The sequence below is a fragment of the Odocoileus virginianus genome, chromosome 1, assembly GCF_023699985.2.
Source record: "Odocoileus virginianus isolate 20LAN1187 ecotype Illinois chromosome 1, Ovbor_1.2, whole genome shotgun sequence".
NCBI classification, from domain to species: Eukaryota; Metazoa; Chordata; class Mammalia; order Artiodactyla; family Cervidae; genus Odocoileus; species Odocoileus virginianus.
In genome coordinates, this window is record NC_069674.1 from 72,235,023 (window position 1) to 72,253,447 (window position 18,425).

Here is an 18,425-nt window from a genome sequence, read left to right on the forward strand (position 1 = left end):
CTCTGCTGGAGATATTAGTATTGGTCAGCTGGCTAGAAGTTCAATTTTCTTTTCTAGGTTTTATTGGGTACGAGATTCTTTGGAAGCATCTAAAGCTCATAAATGTCTAAAAAAGGCAAAAATGATGTTAATATCAAGAGGTCATTTAGAAACTTATCTAACTTGGATCTGAGTGAATATTTTAAAGATCTTTCAAAATAAATTGCTGAAACCACCTCCTTTATTTTTATGAGAAAGACAGAGCTAGAGGCCTGGTGATTTTGCTGCTCATAATCTCTGGATATGACATTATAATTCACTATTATTTATTCATAGCACAGTAGAGAACTGCAAGGCAAAAGCATTATCAACACCTCCCAGAAGACTGTAAGAAGGTAGAGTGCCCATGAAAGTCAAAGATAATTTTTTCAGGGAACTTGAATAACTCAAGGAATTCGGAAACAAAGAAGCCATAGGAGGGAAACAGGAGTAGATGAAAAGGGGAATTTTTTTTTTTTCCTGCCACTTCTCTCATCAAAATGTGGGGCCTAGTTTCCTTCCCCTTTTATCTGGGCTGACGTGTGACTTGATTTTATAACATTGTGCCAGTTCCAGGCTAGGCCTTGAAAGGCTTTCTCTTTTGGTGTCTTGGAGCCCTTAAGCCAGCATATAAACCATTCAGCCACCCCACTAGCCAAGACCATGTGGAAAGAGAAATTCTATGCCAGCCCTGGGGACTCGCATCCATCCCAGCAGAGGCATCAGCAGTGAATGAAGTCACCTCACACCTCCCAGCCCCAGGGGAGCTCCTGGCGATGGTGGCTGCACAGGAGTCCCAGTGTGAGATGAGCAGATGAGAACTACAGTCCATTCCAGGCAAGAAAGTATTGGTTACTGTTCAGTTTCTCAGTCATGTCTGACTCTTGGTGACTCCATGGACTGCAGCAAGCCAGGCTTCCCTGTCCTTTACTACCTCCTGCAGTTTGCTCAAACTGATGTCCATTGAGTCAGTGATGCCCTCCAACCATCTCATCCTCTGTCGTCCCCTTCTCCTACTGCCCTCCATCTTTCCCAGCATCAGGGTCTTTTCAAATGAGTCAGCTCTTCGCATCAGGTGGCCAAAGTATTGAAGTTTCAGCTTTAGCATCAGTCCTTCTGAGGAATACCCAGGACTGATCTCTTTTAGGATGGACTGGTTGGATCTCCTTGCAGACCAAGGGACTCTCAAGAGTCTTCTTCAACACCACAGTTCAAAAGCATCAATTCTTTGGTGCTCAGCTTTCTTTATACTCCAATTTTCACATCTATACATGACTACTGGAAAAAATGTAGTTTTGACTATATGGATTTTTGTTGGCAAAGGGATGTCTCTATTTTTTAATACACTGTCTAGGTTTGTCATAGATATTCTTCCAAGGGAGAAGCAAGCATCTTTTATTTTGATGGCTGCAGTGATTTTTGTAGCCAAAGAATATAAAGTCTGTCACTGTTTCTATTGGTTCCCCATCAATTTGCCATGAAGTGATGGGACTGGATGCCATGATCTTAGTTTTGAATGTTGAGTTCTAAGCCAGTTTAATCACGAGCAAATGTTTGATTGTTCTTCTAAAGCACTGAGTTTTTGTATGGTTTGTGATGTGGCACTAGAAAACTAAACAGATACTTCAAAAAATAGAAAAAATAATATTGCATTAATTTGCTTCTGGCAATTGACAGGACCATCTATGTGGTTCACATCACCTAAATATGAACACCTGCCTGTGGAGGTAGGTGGTAATGAAGAACTGGATGATTCACTAGAATGTTTTTATAAGGCAGCAAGTCAATAAGAGAAGCATCATGGGAAAGACCAACAAGCATTTGCTCAAAATTCAAAAGGAAGTCTGCCCTAGGCATAAGTTGATTATGAGGTAGGAAAACAAGACAGAAAACACTTCTGAACTGACTCTTAAGCTTTCTTATTCATATAGATTTTCCGCAGGAAATGTTTAATGAACAACTCTAGGATTTTATCAAACTGCTAAGAAGCTAATAATGGCTAGGAAAGGCCAAAGGACGCTGTGGTAGGGTGGGATGGAAAACCATTGGATAACCATGAAGAGGAGATTTATTACCGAAAATGAAAGTGAAAGTAAAGTTGCTCAGTCTTGTCCAACTCTTTGCCACCTCAGGGACTGTAGTCTACCAGGCTCCTCCGTCCATGGCATTTTCCAGGCAAGAGTACTGGAGTGGGCTGCCATTTCCTTCTCCAGGGGATCTTCCCAAACCAGGGATCGAACCTGGGTCTCCTGCATTGCAGACAGATGCTTTACCATCTGAGCACCGAAAGTGAAAGTGAAGTCGCCCAATAGTGTCTGACTCTTCGCGACCCCATGGACTGCAGCCTACCAGGCTCCTCCATCCATGAGATTTTCCAGGCAAGAGTACTGGAGTGGGTTGCCACTGCCTTCTCTGAAGGGGGCCCCTAAAGGTGTAATAGCTGTCACATTGAGAGTCTGGCAGTCATTTGTCCACAGAGCACTCATGGCCCTAGGTTAATCTTTGCTGTTCTCTAGAAAACAAAAAGGTAATTGCATTCAGAGAATGCAATCATGAGATAGAGTACCTCAGAATATTAAAATCTCGAAGAATGTGAAATTGCTCATAGTTCAATGCCCTGACCTGACATGAAAGATAGAGATTAATCTGCTTTGTTCTACTAGCCACCAATTCTATCCCAAAAATTAGTCCCCAGGAATATTCATAAATACTCATTCAAAGCAATTTTGAGCATAGGCTTGTTTGAGAGAGGGTCAGGCTGGGATGGAGAATGTTTACCGATCTGTACAGTAAGTGGGAAAGGAGACTTCCTGCTACCACTACTTGCAGTGGTTCTCAGACTTCGGTAGGTATAATAATGCAGATTCAAAGATTTATAGTTCAAGATGACGGACTGAACAAACGTAGCTATCCTCTTTAACAAAGACTTTAAAATCTTAAAAAAATTAAAAAAGATATGCAAAAAGCAACAAAGGTTTACAGCACAGGGAACTACAGTCAGCTCAGTTCAGTCACTCAGTCGTGTCCAACTCTTTGCGACCCCATGAACTGCAGCACGCCAGGCCTCCCTGTCCGTTACCAACTCCCAGAGTTCCCCCAAACCCATGTCCATTGAGTCAGTAATACCATCTAACCATCTCATCCTCTGTCGTCCCCTTCTCTTCCTGCCCACAATCTTTCCTAGTATCAGGGACTTTCCAAATGAGTCAGTTCTTTGCATCAGTTGGCCAAAATACTGGAGTTTCAGCTTCAGCATCAGTCCTTCCAATGAATATTCAGGACTGATCTCTTTAGGATGGACTGGTTGGATCTCCTTGCAGCCCAAGGGACTCTGAAGAGTCTTCTCCAACACCACAGTTCAAAAGCATCAATTCTTTGGTGCTCAGCTTCCTTTAGAGTCTAACTTTCACATCTGTATATGACCACTGGAAAAACCATAGCCTTGACTAGACGGACGTTTGTTGTCAAAGTAATGTCTCTGCTTTTCAGTATGCTGTCTAGGTTGGTCATAATGGAAAATAATATCAAAAATAATATGTGTGTGTATGTATCAATGAATCACCCTGCTGTGCACCTGAAACACTGTAAGTCAGCTATACTTCAATAAATTATATATTAACAAAGACTTTAAAATGAATAAACCTACGGCAATGAAGAGAACAGGAGAGGAACCATTGTGACAGAGAGGGGCCCTTATAAAACAACACAGCTCAAGGGAATTTTAGAATATGGACTGTGGATAAAGACATGATAACTGATGTCTTATGGCTTTGGAAGGCATATTCTAGAGCAGTGGATGGCAAACTATGGCCCACAAAGCAAAGCCTGCTGCGCTTGTATTTGTAAACATAGTTTTATTCATTTCATGATGACTGAGATCAACAGCTGTGACAGAGACCACCTGGTCCACAAAGTCTAAAATATTTACTACTTGACCCTTTATAGAAAGAATGTGCTGCTTTCTGTTCTAGTATGCTTTTGGAGGAAAGAGAAACAAAGACAAGGACTCTCAGTTGCTTTGCAGAATCGCAGAAAGGCTTGGTATTAGGAAACATCAGATATAAGTGTTGGGTTGGCCAAAAAGTTAATTTGAGATTTTTCCATATGATGTTGCAGAAAAACCTGAACAATCTTTTTGGACAATTCAGCATATAGACAATCTGCCCTGCTATATCTGCATGGAAAGCTCTTACCACCTACCTCAAGTCAGAGATGAGGTGTCTCAAAAAAAAAAAAAAAAAAAAAAAAGAAATATTTAATGGACTTTCTATTCCACTCCTGCCTAAGAGCTTCAGGTTAAATGTGACCAGCCTTCAAACCCTGTCACTGATGCAGAACTCCCAAGCAACCTGTCCAGTGTTTAACTTTTAAAAATATACAATCGAAGATTGCAAGACATATGAGCACTGTGCTGGTGTAAAATGAGTATCCATGAAAAAAGAAGATATGGATATGGATGACAGTGGACTCTGCTTGAAGTGAAGTGAAGTGAAAGTTGCTTCTGACTCTTTGCGACTCCATGGACTGTAGCCTGCCAGGCTCCTTTGTCCATGGAATTCTCCAGGCAAGAATATTGGAGTGGATTGTCATTTCCTACTCCAGGGGATTGGCCCAACCCAGGGACCAAACACAGGTCTCCTGCATTGCAGGCATATTCTTTACCATCTGAGCTACCAGGGAAGCCTGAACTCTGCTTGGGAGAGACATAAGAGAAAGAAGCCAGCCCAGAGAGGAGTAGGAGGACAAATGATGCCCAGAAAAATGAGGACTCTTTAAGAACCTAATATGTTTGTGCTTTGAGGGAAAAAGTGGTGGTTTAGTTGCTAAGTGATGTTCGACTCTTGAACCCCATGAACTGTATCAGGCTCCTCTGTCCATTGGATTTCCCAGGCAAGAATACTGGAGTATGTTGCCATTTCCTTCTTCAGGGGATTTTCCCAACCCAGGGATCGAACCCACATCTCCTGCATTGCATGCTGATTCTTAACCACTGAGCAACCAGGGAAGCCAGAGGGGAAAGCATCATTTTAAGAAAGATATTGCCAAAAAAAAAAAAAAAAAAAAAGAATAAAGAAAGACAAAGGAAAACACCACAAAGCCATTTACAGGGAAAAAAATGTATTAATGATATACCACCACTGGGGTCAGCGAACAAGTTTACAGAGCCATGATAATGCAAAACTTGTACAAATATTACTGAAAGTAGTTGTAAAACTCAGTTGGGAAATTGGAGGAGAACAGGTGAGGGATACAGGAGTTAAAGCTTCATCTCTTTCTAAAAGAAAGTACATAGAGGTCATTTCTAGAGCTGTTAAATTGAGATAACAGGGGCAGGACACAAGAGATTTTTATGCATTATAAATATTTCAATTTTTTAAAATCATGTGCATGTATTGCTTTTACAAGTTTTAAAATTACATAAACATACATTCCCAACACTACTTCCAGAAACTTGGAATCAGCAGGTCTGGGGGCACAGGAAGTTTCATCTTTAAAATGCTCCCCAAGTGATTTGGACAAAGTTAACTTTGTGCCCCTTTTAGAAAAGCCAATAAAGAGGTAGCAACCAGTGAAAGCAGCAACTTCAATCTGCTCAAATGGAGAAATGCCAGGAGCCAGACAACGTCAGAATGTTGGCCTCCTGGACAGTTTCTTGCTATTTCACTAACTAAATGGGTAATTATTAAAAGATGGTGGGGGGAAAAATAAAACACTAATGGGCTGTGAGTGATCTCATAATTCAACCCATCTATAGAAGAACTTCATGGATAGGTCAACTTTCCTTCCTCATATATTTGTTGAAAACCACAAGCCTTGATTCAAAACTTAGCCTGGGGGAAAACACGAAGGATCATGTAATGAGGGAAGCTTTTTAACGGGAGGATGTTAGATAAGTCTCTTTTAGATTCTGCAGTTTCTACATAAGCCTTGCTACATCAATCTTGAGTTTTAAAATAATTTAAAGAATGTTCTCAGGATCTCTGGTGCCTACACATGATTGCTGGGATATGTTGAACCCTTAATAATCAGAAGTGGGATGGTTTCTGGGCACTACAGTAATTTCTTCTAAGAAAACGTCTTATGTAAAATTATAGGACCATTAGGGATTGGCTCAATTAGTTGCTAAAAAGCAGCCGGGGGCACGGTATCCTTCTTTATCCTGTCTCCATTGCTTCCTAGAATCAGTGCTGACTGAGAGAGAAAGAATTCCCACCCTACCCTTGTTTCTGTAGTGCAGGACCATAAGTCAACTTTAGTAGAATAGATTTTTCTTTGTGTCCAAACAGACTATTAACATCTCTTTGCCTAAACTAGAGATAATCTAGAGCTAGAAAAGCTAATTAAAATAGTTTCATGCTTGTTTCAATGTCAAATGAAATTGCTCACTTTTAAAATACGAATGATTTATTGTTTATATCTGTGGTGTCTATTATTTTTGTTGACTCTTGAGGTTCATTTATAGATGAAATCATTACAAAAAAGATACTAATTTTGTCCCTAACACATACATGTGTTTTAAATTTTATCCAGAAACTGGAAAAGTTATTTGTTTTTGCTTTAATGGCAAATTATTGGGCTTCCTTGGTGGTTTGATAGTAAAGAATCTGCCTGCCAATGCAGGAGGTGACTGGGTTGAGAAGATCCCCTAGAGGTAGAAATGGCAACCCACTCAAGTATTCTTGCCTGGAAAATTCCATGGGCAGAGGAGCCTGGCGGGCTACAGTCCATGGGATTGCAAAAAGTGTTTGGACATGACTTAGCAACTAAACAAACAAACAAACAAAAACTCACAAAAATTAGTCCAATTAGCATCAACTAGGCTATACTGGAAAAGTGGAATTCAGAAAATTCAAATTTCACCTTTAAATTTCTGAAATGTTCCCATCCATCCATCCATCCATCCATCCACCCAACCAACCAGCCAAGTATTTACTAAGTGCCTGTTATTTGCCTGGCACTGTTTTAAGTTCTAGGAATATACAAGTAAAGAAAACATCAATCATAGAGTAAATCTTGACACCTAATTGGTTAAACCTTATATGAGAAAACTTTTATATATAGGTATTCATGCATTTACATGCTTTTGTTTGAGGATATATGACCATACACTATTCTCTAATGTTTGCTACAAGCCTAAATAATTCATCATTGCCATTAATTCATCAATTCATAATTCAAATAATTATGATTATTTTTTTACTTGGTACTTCTCATACTTGATACCACTGAAGGTGAAATATTAACCTATGCTGAGATGGCATATAAATCTTTTCCTAGGTATGCTTCACTACTGTGCTTTTGCACATTGCTATTTTCTTCTTCCTATGGGTCTCTTTACTTGTTCACCTAGCAAATGTCTATTCAACATTGAAAACTCTCTCAGACATCATCTTCTGTGAGGCCATCCCTAAGCCCTTCACAATGAATCAGACCCACCTTCCTCTGTACTCATTCTGAACTTTGTACATATTTTTGTTTGCACTGTTATAGATATTCACTAACAAATCACTCATTATGTCTATACTATAAACTTCTTAAGGGTAGAAACATTTGTATCCTCATTTTTGCATCCCAAATAATTATCAGAATGCCTGTCACATATGGGTATTCACTATTTGCTCAACTGAACAGCCATTCCCTCTACTGTAATTTATGGAATTTTAAAATCCTATTACAATTAAACATGAACACAATATTTTTGACTAATAAGCAGTAGATTTCAATATTATTCTCTGATGAGAGAAATTATCACCCCTAAAAAGCCTAATAAAATTATTCAGTTAGAAACACATTTAAAAAACTTCAGTTGTGTCCTCCCCTGACTCTACTGACTTAGTGCCAACACCATGGTTATTACAGACTCATCCTATTAGTTCTGTGTTACAATTACTTGTTTATTTATGTAAAACTCCTCCTAGATGCAAACTCCTCAAGAGCCTGGCTATTGTCACATTCATCTTTGTAGTCCTGGGGGACAGTGATGACTGTGAAAAGCCAGAGTGTAACAAGTGTTTGTTGAATAAATAAAGAGAAGAATAAATAGGAGATGGTGAATAGAATGAAATCCTAGGTTCTTCTCCTATTAGGACCTGTTCAGTGATTATCCTAAAAGAAGAAAATCAGCTAAATTCTAAATAAAATCTTTGACTTTGTTGTTGCGTAGGCTAACTGAGACTGTAGGAGCATGGCAAACTAGGAAAATAAATGAAAAGAGAAAAAGCGCTATTGTGCAAGCCGTTTAATTTTGTGTTGTTATGTATTTATTTATTTTGGCTGTGTGGCATGTGGGATCTGATTTCCCTGACCAGGGATCGGGCCTGTGCTACCTGCAACAGAAGAGCAGAGCGCTGACCACTGGACCGTCAGGGAATTCCTTTGGTCTTTTAAGTTTACACTGAAAGAAGCTTTTTTCTATTTCTGAAACACGGAATAATGGATTGGGTGAGAGAAAAAAGTAACTGGGTCCTTTATAATGAAAAGAAATGAGTTTGTTACTTCACCAAGGAAGTGAAAGACTTATATGCTAAGAACTATAAAACACTAATATGGAAAACTGAAAAGTGAACGTGAACGTGAAGTCACTCAGTCATGCCTGACTCTGTGAGCCCGTGGACTGTATCCTACCAGGCTCCTCTGTCCATGGGATTCTCCAGGCAAGGGTACTGGAGTGGGCTGCCAACTGAAGGTGACTCAAAAGAAATGGGAAAATACCCCATGTTCTTATTTGGAATAATTAATACTGTTAAAACCATACTTCCCAAAGCAATCTACAGATTTAATCTGATCCCTATCAAATTACTTATGACATTTTTCAAAGAACTAGAATAAATAATTCTAAAATTCATATAAAACCATAAAAGACCCAGAATAGCCAAAGCAGTTCTGAAGAAAAAGAAGCAGCAGGAGGCATAGTGCTTCCAGATTTTAGACAATAGTACAAAGCTACAGTATTCAAAAACAGTATGGTACTGGCACCAAAAAACACGGATTAAAGGAATACAACAGAAAGCGCCAAAATAAACCCACACATCTATAGTCAATTGGTCTTCAACAAAGGAGGCAAGAATATACAATGGAGAAAAGTCTCTTCAGCAAGTAGTGTTAGAAAAGTTGAACAGCCACATGTAAATCAATGATGTTGGAACATAACTTTCTCACCATGCACAAAAATAAACTCAAAATGACTTAAAGACTTAAATATAACACATGACACCATTAAATGCCTAGAAGAGTACATAGGAAAACATTCTCTGACATAAATTGTACCATTGTTTTCTTAGGTCAGTCTCCCAAGGCGATAGAAATAAAAACAAAATAAACAAATGAGCCTAATCAAACTTATAAGCTTTTATATAGCAAAAGGGTGAAATAAAACATGAACAAAACAAAAAGAAATCCTAAGGAATGGGAGAAAGTGTCTGCAAACTATATGACAGATATGGGCTTTTTTCCAAAATATATAAGCAACTCATACAGCTCAGTAACAGCAATAATGAAACAACCCATTGAAATAAATAGACATTTCTCCAAATAAGAAGCAAAGATGGCCAACAGGCACATGAAAAGATGCTCAACATTGCTAATTATTAGAGAAATGCAAATCAAAACTATAATGGATACCACCTCATATGGGTCAGAATGGCTATCATCAAAGTCTACAAATAATAAATGCTGGAGAGGATGTGGAGAAAAGGGAACTGTCCTACACTCTTGGTAAGAATATAAGTTGGTGCACTGGAAAAGAGTACATAGTTTCCTCAAAAAGCTAAATATAGAATTCCCATATGATCCAACAACCCTACTCTTGGGCATATAAGCAAACAAAACTAATTCAAAAAGATACACAAATCCCTATGTTCATAGTAACACTCTTCACAATAGCCAAGATATGGAAACAGCCTAAACATCCATCAGCAGACGAATGGATAAAAAAGATGTGGTACATATATCCAATGGAACACTGCTAAGGCATAAAAAGAACAAAATAGTGCCATTTGTAGCAACATGCATCCAACTAGAGATTTCATCTAAGTGAAGTAAGTCAGAAAGACCAATACCATATAATATCACTTAGCTGTGGAATCTAAAATATGACACAAATGAACTTATCTATGAAATGGCAACAGAATCAGGGACATACAAAACAGATGTAGTGGTTTCCCAGGGGGAAGTGGCTGACAGAGGGGTGAAGAGTGAGGTTGGGGTTAGCAGATGTTAGTTTTTATATATAGAATGGATAAACAACAAGCACAGAGAAATGTATTTAATATCCTATGATAAAGCATAATGGAAAAGAATATAAAAAATAATGTATAACTGAATCATTTTACAGCAGAAATTAACACAAAATTGTAAATCAACTATACTTCAATAAAAATATTGATCAAAAAAAAAGAAATGAGTTTGTTAAATATTTCACTGAAGTTCAGAAGCACTGGGGATCACTTTCCCTCTACTAAGATGGTTATTAACGCCATTATTTCCTCATATTCTAGTTGAAAATGACAGAATGCTTTTTAACTGAGTCTTTTGATGTTTCTCTATGATTTGGGGGCAACATGAAGGTGTGACTGTTTAGTAAAATCTCACTAGAGGAGCAGCAGAGTTGGACATTCTCTAACTTACTCTTAGAAAAGTATGTACACATGATTTTCACAATAATAGCATTTGAAAAATGTGATGAGTTTTGAAACTTTACTCAAATTTAAGAAAATGTAACATCTATCAAATACCTTCCTCACTAATGAGTGGCAGTGACAAATATACTCATGAGGTGAATTTGAAAAGATGTTATTTCCATAGGAAACATTTAATAAAGAGTCATCTTTGAAATTCAAAATAACAGATGAAGACCTCAATTTTATGTTGTCTCTTTGTATGCAAACCACTTTAAAATCCACAGAATTGCAATCAATAAATATATAGAGAATACCAATGGTATAACTTTTCCTCAAAAGTAATTCTTTATCTACTAAGACCCATGAACTTCAGTAAGTAAATACCATAAATTATATCAACGGTGAGTAAAGTGTGAAATGGTAAAACATAGTTACTGCATTTTGCAATTTTCTAAGACATTTGAAAAGACCCTGATGCTGGGAAAGATTGAGGGCAGAAGGAGAAGGGGGTGACAGAGGATGAGATGGTTCGATGGCATCACTGATTTAATGGACATGAGTTTGGGTGAACTCCAGGAGCTGGTGATGGACAGGGGGGTCTGGCGTGCTGCGGTTCATGGGGTCTCAAAGAGTGGGACATGACTGAGTGACTGGACTGAAGTGAAGACATTTCAAAAACAATACTCCAAAATTCTTCAATCAATATTTTAAATACACAAGATCAAATTTGATTTCTTCTCCATTTTCCAGATAAGGAAAGTAGTATTCATAAATTATGGGACTAATTCCAGGTCATGGACCAAGTAGGAGAATTTAAGAATCAGACTGCAAAATCAAACTTAGTTCATTATGATTTTTTCTACCTCTGTGCACCTTTCATATTTCCTTGCCCTTAACAATTAGACTCTGCATTTCCATGTTAAATGAATTTTAATCATAATTTGATAGACATCCAAGGACATGCACATGAAAATTAATGCATAAGGACTAGAGAAAAAACTTATGTATTAAAATACTGTATGGGAATATATAAAGATGAGTACCATTAATAATTTTTTTCTATGAGATAAGCGTATTTAAATAACTAATCTGGGCAATTTAGTCTGAGAATACTACAAGATTAACACAGATTTTTAAAACATCAATAGCTTTTTATAAGCTAGAAAAGTACGAAATGTTAATCAAATTCCTAAGAAGGGACTCCAGAAATAAATCAGAAAAGTGTCAATCTCCAGGGTTCACTGAATCCAGCAAATAGAGGGGCAGTCAGAAAAATGAGACAAAAATGATATTTAGAGTTCCAAGCTACTTCAACTTGATGTTGTTAAATTCAGGGGAGACGTGATTTGAGGTTTCCCTTCAGTGAAGTGACCTTTGACCTTCAAATTAAAAATACACAAAAAAGAAGTTTCTCACATTTGTCTTAGAAAAGACATTGCAAAACAATTTTCTAAAGTGTTAAGGGACTTACCTGTTTCCATTTTCCCGTCTTGTGCTGCAGGCCCGTCTGGAATCACACTTTTCACCTGCAGAAACTCGTCAGGCTCGTCTCCACCAATGATGGTAAATCCAAACCCCATGTTGCTCTTTTTGAGCGTGGTGCTGAGAAACGTTCCCTTCAACTGGGAGGCATCCCGGGTAAAGAGTGGCTTTTCTACTGGCCAGTAAAAGTTAAAAAAGAAAAAGCATGGCAGTTAAGGCACGTTCTTACACGGCGAAAGTCAGCCACTGAACAGCAACCCCAAGAGCAACTGTCGGTAAATTATGGTAAATGCAAGCAGGTGTGACTGTGAGTGCAACCCTCTGAGCACTTGCCACAAACACAGAGCTGGCCCAGGAATGCAGGAAAACGTGACAGAGCTTCTGGGATTAGACAGAGTTTGCCAAGGCAGTGTGTCTACTCACTAAACTCACTTTCTTATGCTTATAAAGGGCTGAACAGACAAAGACAAAGCTTAACATCATCCAGACACATGTGGGTCCATTCCTCTTGTTCTGAAAGGGTCCAGGTAGGAGGTTTGTGTCAGAGGCTGGGCCTGCCCAAAACCTTGAAGGGAGAGGACTAGAAGCCAGAATGGACTATTTTGTCTAACAAAAAGTAGGAGCACTAGAATGTTAGCATCTCCTCAAATGTCTAAATTAATTAGAAAGAATGCCTAGCTGTGGGACTGAGTTAGCTGCTGCTTATAATATACTGTGAAGATAACCAGACAAATCTGTTTCTTACTGACCTGATAGCAATTAGTATACTCTAAAATGTGAGCAAGTGGCAAGTCAGTATCTCTAAATATAATCATGAATGTAAAAGTAACACAGTCAGTAGCAATATGTTGACACATTCAAATTATATACCCAAATAATCTGAAAAGATCTTGAACCCACTCATATAGGTTTAACTAGTAATTTGGTTTCCAGCTATGATCTGTAATAAGTATGAGTGAGTGAAAGTCACTCAGTCATGTCTGACTCTTTGTGACCCCACGGACTATATAGTCCATGGAATTCTCCAGGCCAGAATACTGGAGTGGGTAGCCTTTCCCTTCTCCTGGGGATCTTCCCAACCTACATATTTCAAATGCTTTAAAAATAATAGTCATGCTTTAAATGCTATACAGTCAAGTATATTTATATATATTTATTTTTAGTTGTTCCATTTTGAGTAACATGATTTAATATTTATAAGAACCAGACTGTACCTGGTGACTAAGTTTAAGTATTCTGTTATTGCTCCATTTTGGGTGATATGTAATGGATAAACTATAAAGTAATGAGGGCCATATATTGGGATTTTACATTGTTTCGTTGTGGCTTAATCCTTAAGCCATATCTGACTCTTTTGTAACCCCATTGATGGTAGCCCACCAGGCTCCTTTGTTCAGGGGATTTCCCATGCAGGAACACTGCACTGGGTTGCCATTTCCTTCTCCGGGTCATCTTCACCACCCAGGGATCGGACCCTCATCTCCTGCATTGGCAGGGGGGTTCTTTACCGCTGAGCCACCAGAAAAGCCCTTACATTGTTTACATATCACACATATCTGTACGAAAAAGAGGGCTTCGTTAAAATATAAATGCCACCTATGTTTCCTTTATGAAAATAAAGTTTACACTTTGGAGAGAAGTTCAGTGTGAGACTTTTACATTCATCTTGATGGTCCTGCAGTGAAAGCGTGTGAATTCATCCGCAGGCATAACTGGGCCTCCCAACTACCAGCGCCTCCCCGTGCCTTCACGTGTAAGAGCTCACTAAGACATGCGAAGTGTGCGCAGCATCTCATCCCCGCACGTGGCCCCGGGGTGAATTCAGGTGCCGCAAGCGGCCCAGGACATACCGATGCGCCAGGGCCTCCCAGGGAGGGGGCTCCCGTAGTGAGCCAGGTCACTCATGCTGCGGGACCGCTCCCGGCCGGCGAGGGGGCGGGCGGGTTTGGGCCTAGGAACTGTCGATGAGGAGCTGTCTACTGTCACAAAGGAGAACAAGCCTCATTCTCGTGCTTGGTCATGTGAGGAAAACTTAAGAGTCCCTATGAATCTCTGCAGTTTCCGGTATCACTGGCACACCCATTCATCTCCACCTGGCAACCTGCTATAAATTCCTGTGCAGGGCTGCCCCAGTGTTAACTTCCCTCCTGACTGCTAAGTACATGCTTTTAGAGCCAGAGCAAACACCCAGCTAAAGCTAACTAAGTGGTTTGGGGAGAGCAAATCAATTATATGAAAGGGCTGGAGCTAAAGGCATATTTGGAAGGGCAGGCAATTTGAGAGACAGTCTTTCCCTTTGAAACACTGAGCATTGACAGGTACTAACCTCGGAAACCTGGGGCCTGCAGGGGCTTTGTTCCAAGTTCTGTGTGGGGCATGTTATGCTGCTGTAGCTTCCTTTTTGCTTCCAGGACAGGGTTTTCAAACTGTGTTCTTCTATTTATGTGGCTGAAAAATAAAATTTCAAATTAGAATAATAATGGCGCAAAGTCATTTAAGAGAACAAATGGACGGCTCTACAGAATGCAGCTGAGTACGAGATACCTTACATGGTTATAGTTGAAGCCTCACCAGGCACAGTCAGGCCTCTGCTGGGGCGGCTTATGTACAATGCATGTTTCTGTGACAAGAGAGGGCCCAGTAGCTCTTTCATAAGGTATTGTATTTAAATTATGCATGATTCAGCCAAAAGAGCTAGAATATGCACTTACTTTCTGGTCTACTGTGTTGATTTGAGATGAGTTTGGTGCACTTAAATATGTGGCCAACAAATGAAATTTATACCAAATGGTGCTGAAGAAAAAAGGGTTATCGAAACTTTGTAAAATTCAACAAGATAAGTAAAAAGGCAATTCACTGATTGTCTTACTCTTATAGCAACTAAAGTCTACACATTTTAGAAATTGGCGGACCTGTATTAAAGGTCTCGAATACGGGGAGAAAGATCCCTAATGATATATATGTGTGGAATTTATGTTAACAACATTAACTTGTAGAATACCTTTAGGTTGACTGATGCTGAGAGATCACTCAAAAGGAGAGTATTTACAGTCTTCCTAGTGAGACAATAAACTTCCAGATATCAGATACAGAGTATCTTTAAGCAAGTATGGATCAGCTAAACTAAGGGCTTAGACTTTAAGAATTCCTTATAGTATCCTTAGAGTATGATCCATATTTGTATAAAATTTAAAGCTCTTTATCCATAGAAAGGGTGGGAACCACAACCTTGCCTAGGAATACTCATGTAACTATTTTTTCTGCATATGCCTCTGCATACCAGAGGATTGGCATGTACACTGATTTTGGTTCTTTGTACAAAAAAACCAGAGTTATGGTATGAGAGTATGAAGAGGAGAGGGCTTAGAAGAGGAATGAACAATTAGTACTTAAGGGACTTCCCTGGTGGCTCAGATGGTAAAGCGCCTGCCTGCAATGCAAGAGACCCAGGTTTGATCCCTGAGTCAGGAAGATCCTCTGGAGAAGGAAATGGCAACCCACTCCAGTATTCTTGTCTGGAAAATTCCATGGACAGAGGAGCCTGGCGGGCTACAGTCCATGAGGTCGTGAAGAGTCGGACATGACTGAATGACATTCACTTTCTATGCCAGGTACCTTATATAAATTTTCTCAGTTAAGTCTCATGATAATAGTCTAGAATTCTAATTATCCCCATTCTAAAGGTGATGAGACTGACATACAAGAGACTGAATGACTTGCTCTAAATCACATTCCCAGAAGTGACCAGGCTGGTACTTGTATGATGTCTCTAAAAATGCAGGCTTTACCTACATACCTTCTCTTTCTCAATGTATGATTTCACACTGAGAAGTGCACACATGATGTGCACACACAGTCCTCTCATCTTAGGTCTATAAATATTCATAAGAAACAAAAGGAGGTAAGAGAAACCAAATCTTAACCACCAATTTTCTGTTAATATGAGTAAGATAATTCCTGTTGTTAAGAACTAAAGAGCCTCTTGATAAAAGTGAAAGAGGAGAGTGAAAAAATTGGCTTAAAGCTCAACATTCAGAAAACTAAGATCATGGCATCTGGTCCCATTGCTTCATGGCAAATAGATGGGGAAACAGTGGAAACAGTGGCAGACTATTTTTGGGGGCTCCAAAATCACTGCAGATGGTGACTGCAGCCATGAAATTAAAAGACACTTATTCCTTGGAAGGAAAGTTATGACCAACCTAGACAGCATATTAAAAAGCAGAGACATTACTTTGCCAACAAAGGTCCATCTGGTCAAGGCTATGGTTTTTCCAGTGGTCATGTATAGATGTGAGAGTTGGACTATAAAGAAAGCTGAGCACCGAAGAATTGATGCTTTTGATCTGTGGGTTTTGGAGAAGGCTCTTGAGAGTACCTTGGACTGCAGGGAGAATCAACCAGTCCATCCTGGAGGAAGTCAGTCCTGAATATTCATTGGAAGGACTGATGTTGAAGCTGAAACTCCAATACTTTGGCCACCTGGTGCGAAGAGCTAACTCATTGGAAAAGACCCCGATGCTGGGAGGGATTGGGGGCAGGAGGAGAAGGGGATGACAGAGGATGAGATGGTTGGATGGCATCACTGACTCGATGGACATGAGTTTGAGTAAACTCCGGGAGTTGGTGATGTACAGGGAGGCCTGGTGTGCTGCAGCCCATGGGGGTCGCACAGAGTCGGACACAACTGAGCTACTGAACTGAATTGAATTCCTGTTGAGGCAGAAAAGTGATTGCCAGAAACCTGCCAAGATGACTGCAGTATCTAAGTACTTTCTCACAAGAGCTGGGGCAGGGGAGCTGCTGCCACACGGGGTCAGGGTGTCCTGGATTCAAAATCCAGCTCTGCTGCTTGATTAGCTGCTTGACCCTGCACAAATTGTTAAGCCTGAAATGTTAGCATCTTCCATTTCTCAGATGGGCAGAATACTGCCTCCCCTCCCACCAGGATTGTAAGCAAAAGGTGCAAGGTGATGCAGCCAAAGGTACAGAGATGAGTAAGGGCAGAGTTGGAAATAATATTTCTGATGTAATATGAAGATTTCAATTTGAATCAGCAAACTTCCCTCATAGCTCAGTTAGTAAAGAATCTGCCTGCAATGTAGGAGACCCTAGTTCTATTCCTGGGTTGAGAAGACCTGCTGGAGAAGGGAACAGCTACACACTCCAGTATTCCTGGACTTCCTTTGAGGCTCAGTTGGTAAAGAATCCACCTAAATGCGGGGGACCTGGGTTCGATCCCTGGGTTGGGAAGATCCCCTGGAAAAACGAAATGCTACCCACTCCAGTATTCTGGCCTGGAGACTTGCATGGACTGTATAGTCCATGGGGTCACAAAGAGTCAGACACAACTGAGTGACTTTTACTTTCACTGGAATCAGCAATATCCTATCAAGCCTCTCCTCTCTTCCTCTGAGATTTAGAGTATCAGTGGTGAAGCAGTTTAGGAAAGAGAGCCTGGGTTTGAGGTAGCATCTGAGGCAAATTACCAAGTTCTCTGACCATCGATATCCTCACCTGCAAAATGGGGACATTAATATTTACTTCTTGGGGTTGTGGTGAAGATATGAGAAGTAATATTTGCAAAGTACAGATATACAGGGAGAACCCCACAATTATAAAGTATAGTTGTTTATTCTTCAAGATATCAGTTCAGTTCAGTTCAGTTGCTCAGTCGTGTCTGACTCTTTGCGACCCCATGAATCGCAGCATGCCAGGCCTCCCTGTCCATCACCAACTCCCGGAGTTTACTCAAACCCATGTCCATTGAGTCGGTAATGCCATCCAGCCATCTCATCCTCTGTTGTCCCCTTCTCCTCCTGCCTCCAATCCCTCCCAGCATCAGGGTCTTTTCCAATGAGTCAACTCTTCACATCAGGTGGCCAAAGGATTGGAGTTTCAGCTTCAACATCAGTCCCTCCAATGAACACCCAGGACTGATTTCCTTTAGGATGGACTGGTTGGATCTCCTTGCAGTCCAAGGGACTCTCAAGAGTCTTCTCCAACACCACAGTTCAAAAGCATCAATTTTTTGGTGCTCAGCTTTCTTCACAGTCCAACTCTCACATCCATACATGACCACTGGAAAAACCATAGCCTTGACCAGATGGACCTTTGTTGGCAAAGTAATGTCTCTGCTTTATAATATGCTCTCTAGGTTGGTCATAACTTTCCTTCCAACTTTCCTCCTCAAGGTATAGTTATTCCCTATTACTATTACTATATTTGTAAGTGCAATTGCTGTTGTTATCATTATTTCTACAATGCTTTTCCCATCTGTCCCATAACTCTTTCTCCACCCTCACC

The 18,425-nt window shown here is 39.9% G+C and overlaps 1 protein-coding gene across 16 annotated transcripts in view; it reads right to left on the reverse strand.

Moving 5' to 3' along the window:
* Positions 1-18,425, reverse strand: part of MAGI2 (membrane associated guanylate kinase, WW and PDZ domain containing 2) — a 1,406,842-nt gene that overhangs the window by 316,418 nt on the left and 1,071,999 nt on the right. For 11 of the 16 annotated variants that reach the window (XM_070469811.1, XM_070469809.1, XM_070469810.1 and 8 more), the window contains 2 exons: positions 14,446-14,567; positions 12,109-12,294 (listed from right to left, as the gene is read on the reverse strand). In XM_070469811.1, the coding sequence (XP_070325912.1) occupies positions 12,109-12,294; positions 14,446-14,567 (308 nt within the window). The remainder of the gene's footprint in view (positions 1-12,108; positions 12,295-14,445; positions 14,568-18,425) is intronic. The other 5 variants (XM_020903091.2, XM_020903019.2, XM_070469808.1 and 2 more) reach the window with 1 other exon arrangement.